The sequence below is a fragment of the Saimiri boliviensis genome, chromosome 14, assembly GCF_048565385.1.
Source record: "Saimiri boliviensis isolate mSaiBol1 chromosome 14, mSaiBol1.pri, whole genome shotgun sequence".
NCBI lineage: Eukaryota > Metazoa > Chordata > Mammalia > Primates > Cebidae > Saimiri > Saimiri boliviensis.
In genome coordinates, this window is record NC_133462.1 from 94,621,670 (window position 1) to 94,625,027 (window position 3,358).

Genomic DNA, 3,358 nt, shown 5'->3' on the forward strand with positions numbered 1-3,358 from the left:
TGTGTGTTTTATTTAAACATTTGACACCTGTTATTAAGATATTGAACATTAATGATATCTAAAACTTTATTTTATAAAGAATAGATATGCATTTTCCTTTTCTAAGAAGAAAATAATAATAATGGAGATCCATATGTAAATCACAGAATTCTGAAGAAGGGAGAGAAAATGCTATGAACAGGAAAGTGCTGACTAGCACCACTGATCTCCAAAAATAACCAGCTAGAAGAATTCCACAGTCTTTTACAAAGTGATTAATTGACTAGATGCTCTGAGAAGAAATTGGAACTTGGATGATCTGAAGATAGCGAGTTATCTGAACTGACTGTTCACAGCCAGTTAAAAGTAGAATTCTTTGTTCTACTTTTTCCTCCCCTCTCACTAGTGCACTTGAGTGGTCTTAGAAAGAGAAGAAGAAGAAAGAAGAAGGAGGAGGAGGAGGAGGAGGAAGAAGAAAGAAAAGAAAATTCCAACGTCAAAGACCCCATGCTTTAACCATTAGGAAAAGAAACCATAGGGTGACTAACCCACATACAATAAATATGTTGGATGTCACAATAAGAAAAGTATAAATTGAGGCAAACTGCCTTTCACCAAGATTTTTGGGCAAAATGGAGAGGTTGTAAGAAAACATGTGGGCTTGTGAAATCGAATTACATTTACTTTAATTTTATAAGAAAGGATCAGACCAAGAAATTCCAAGTGAGGTTCAGCCCAATCACCTCAGAATAAACTACTGATTGGATGATAATGCTGATTCCTGAAGCATCACTGATCTGAGATAGCCATAATTTTTTTGGTATCTTGAAAGATTGGCAGAACCCCAGCAAATTAAAATATCATTATGGAAATCATGAAAATATGAATAAATAACTCACAAATTAATACCTTTGTAATAGGTTAAGTGGAAGTATAAAAATATATTTTAAAATCACATGTAGGTAAAAGCATTTAAATCATTTTAGAAAAAACTGACAAATTGTTCTAGTGTCTTTACTAATACATTTAAAGATATTTCACTAAATTGGTAACTATTGTATAAAGGTTTTGAGATTTTATGTTTAAAATGTGTACAACTGCTGGTTGCTTAAGATATTGCTTTTAAATATTAAAATATTGTACGTGCATAGATTTGTAACAAGATATTTAATATTAAGAAACACAAGTATTACTAATCCTTTTTTGTAGAAATGACTCTTGAAGGTCAAATATGTAGAAATACTTATAATATTCATTATTAGCTCTTTAAAATCCCATGGGAATGGGATTTGAGCAGTATAGGTACATGCAACTATAAGATACTAACACTCGAAAATGTAACAAATGTAAACATATACAAGTAAAAATAACAAAAAATATTAGTGACTATATAATCTTCTATAAAAAATATTTTAATTTCAGTTGCGTGGTCATCTTCATTGAGAATATAAATATCATTCTAGATGGTGAATCGGATTCACAATCTAATGTGCTATCTCTTTTTAGTGCAAATTCAGAGTTGATGTTAGAAATAAACTCTAATTGTTTCACTGATTTTTTAAAAATTAAATTAAAGCAAACATACTTACGTGTGGTGCAACATGGTTATAAATAACATAAAATTTACTTTTGTCCTCCAGGTAAAGCCACCTCAACCCATCATTCCAACATGTGGCTGGCCAACCGGACCCTAGGTGATGACTTTTTCCTGTTGGGAATCTTTAGCCAGATCTCACACCCTGGCCTCCTCTGCTTCCTTATCTTCAGTATATTTTTGATGGCGGTGTTTTGGAATATTATATTGATACTTCTGATCCACATTGACTCCTCTTTGCATACTCCCATGTACTTCTTTATAAACCAACTCTCACTCATAGATTTGACATATATTTCTGTCACTGTCCCCAAAATGCTGGCGAACCAGCTGGCCAAAGAGAAGACCATCTCAGTCCTTGGGTGTGGGACCCAGATGTACTTCTACCTGCAGCTGGGAGGAGCAGAGTACTGCCTTCTAGCCGCGATGGCCTATGACCGCTATGTGGCCATCTGCCAACCTCTCCGTTACTCTGTGCTCATGAACCATAGGATATGTCTCTTCCTGGCCTCAGGCTGCTGGTTTGTGGGCTCAGTGGATGGCTTCATGCTCACTCCTATCACCATGACCTTCCCCTTCTGCAGATCCCATGAGATTCAGCACTACTTCTGTGAGGTCCCTGCTGTTTTGAAGCTCTCTTGCTCAGACACCTCACTTTATAAGATTTTCATGTACTTGTGCTGTGTCATTATGCTCCTGATCCCTGTGACAGTCATTTCAGTGTCTTACTACTTTATCATCCTCACCATCCATAAGATGAACTCAGCTGAGGGTCGGAAAAAGGCCTTCATCACCTGCTCCTCCCACATTACAGTGGTCACCCTCTTCTATGGAGCTGCTATTTACAGCTACATGCTTCCCAGCTCCTACCACACCCCTGAGAAAGATATGATAGTGTCCTTTTTCTACACTATCTTTACACCTGTCTTGAATCCTATCATTTACAGTTTCAGGAATAAGGATGTCACAGGGGCTTTCAAAAAAGTGCTGAGATTGCAGAAAGCTTCATATTAAAGTGTGAAAGAACTTAAGTTGGTCCTCACTTCCTTAGTGTCTCTCTCCTCACGTTAGGTGTCCTTCCAACAATCGGCATACTATGATGATGTCTGACTCCCTTAGTTGCAGTTCAGTGGGTTTCAGCCCAACATTCTTCTCTCCTATTGAGATGATGTTCCCTCATAGCATTGATCTCTAGTCCAGTCCCTCGAGCCAAAAGTCCTAAAAAAGGATTACAGTTAAGAACTCTGAAAATAAATCTGTTTATGATGCTTGAGCACCTTAGATCACATAGAAAATTTGTTTTGGTATCAGCATGGGCTCAGTGATGAGTATGAAATAACACCATATTCAGATTGTTCCTCAGCATCCACTCTGTTCTAAACAGTTTTCATTCACCTACCCTCACCCTCTGTGAGTGAAGTTAAAATCATCCACATTTCACAGGTGACAAAACAGCTTTTGAGGCTTTCCCTGACCTTCCCCAAGCAGGAAATCCTCAGGGGCAGGTGGTTCATTTCTCCATAGGCATTAGGGGCTAAACACTTTCAAAACCTCAGAGATTCTAAATGTACAGTTGGGATTTTTCTTTCATCAGAATTTCTAGAATGTGTTCTCAATCAAGTTCTTATTTTCTGTGATCCTATAAGAAGTCAAACCTCCCAATATTAGATCAGAGACATGGGTTATCTGGAACATTTGTCTGGAGTAGAATTGGTTTATTCATAGTCTTTCTTAACCAGAGAAGTACGGAAGTTTCTCACACTTCTCCCTGTTCAAGCCAATGGT

At 37.2% G+C, this 3,358-nt stretch overlaps 1 protein-coding gene across 1 annotated transcript; it reads left to right on the top strand.

The window, feature by feature from the left end:
- Positions 1-1,648: 1,648 nt before the first annotated feature.
- Positions 1,649-2,587, top strand: LOC101030980 (olfactory receptor 2T10). Its single transcript, XM_003935292.4, has one exon. The coding sequence runs from the start codon at positions 1,649-1,651 to the stop codon at positions 2,585-2,587; it is 939 nt and encodes a 312-aa protein (XP_003935341.2).
- The last annotated feature ends 771 nt before the right edge of the window (positions 2,588-3,358 follow it).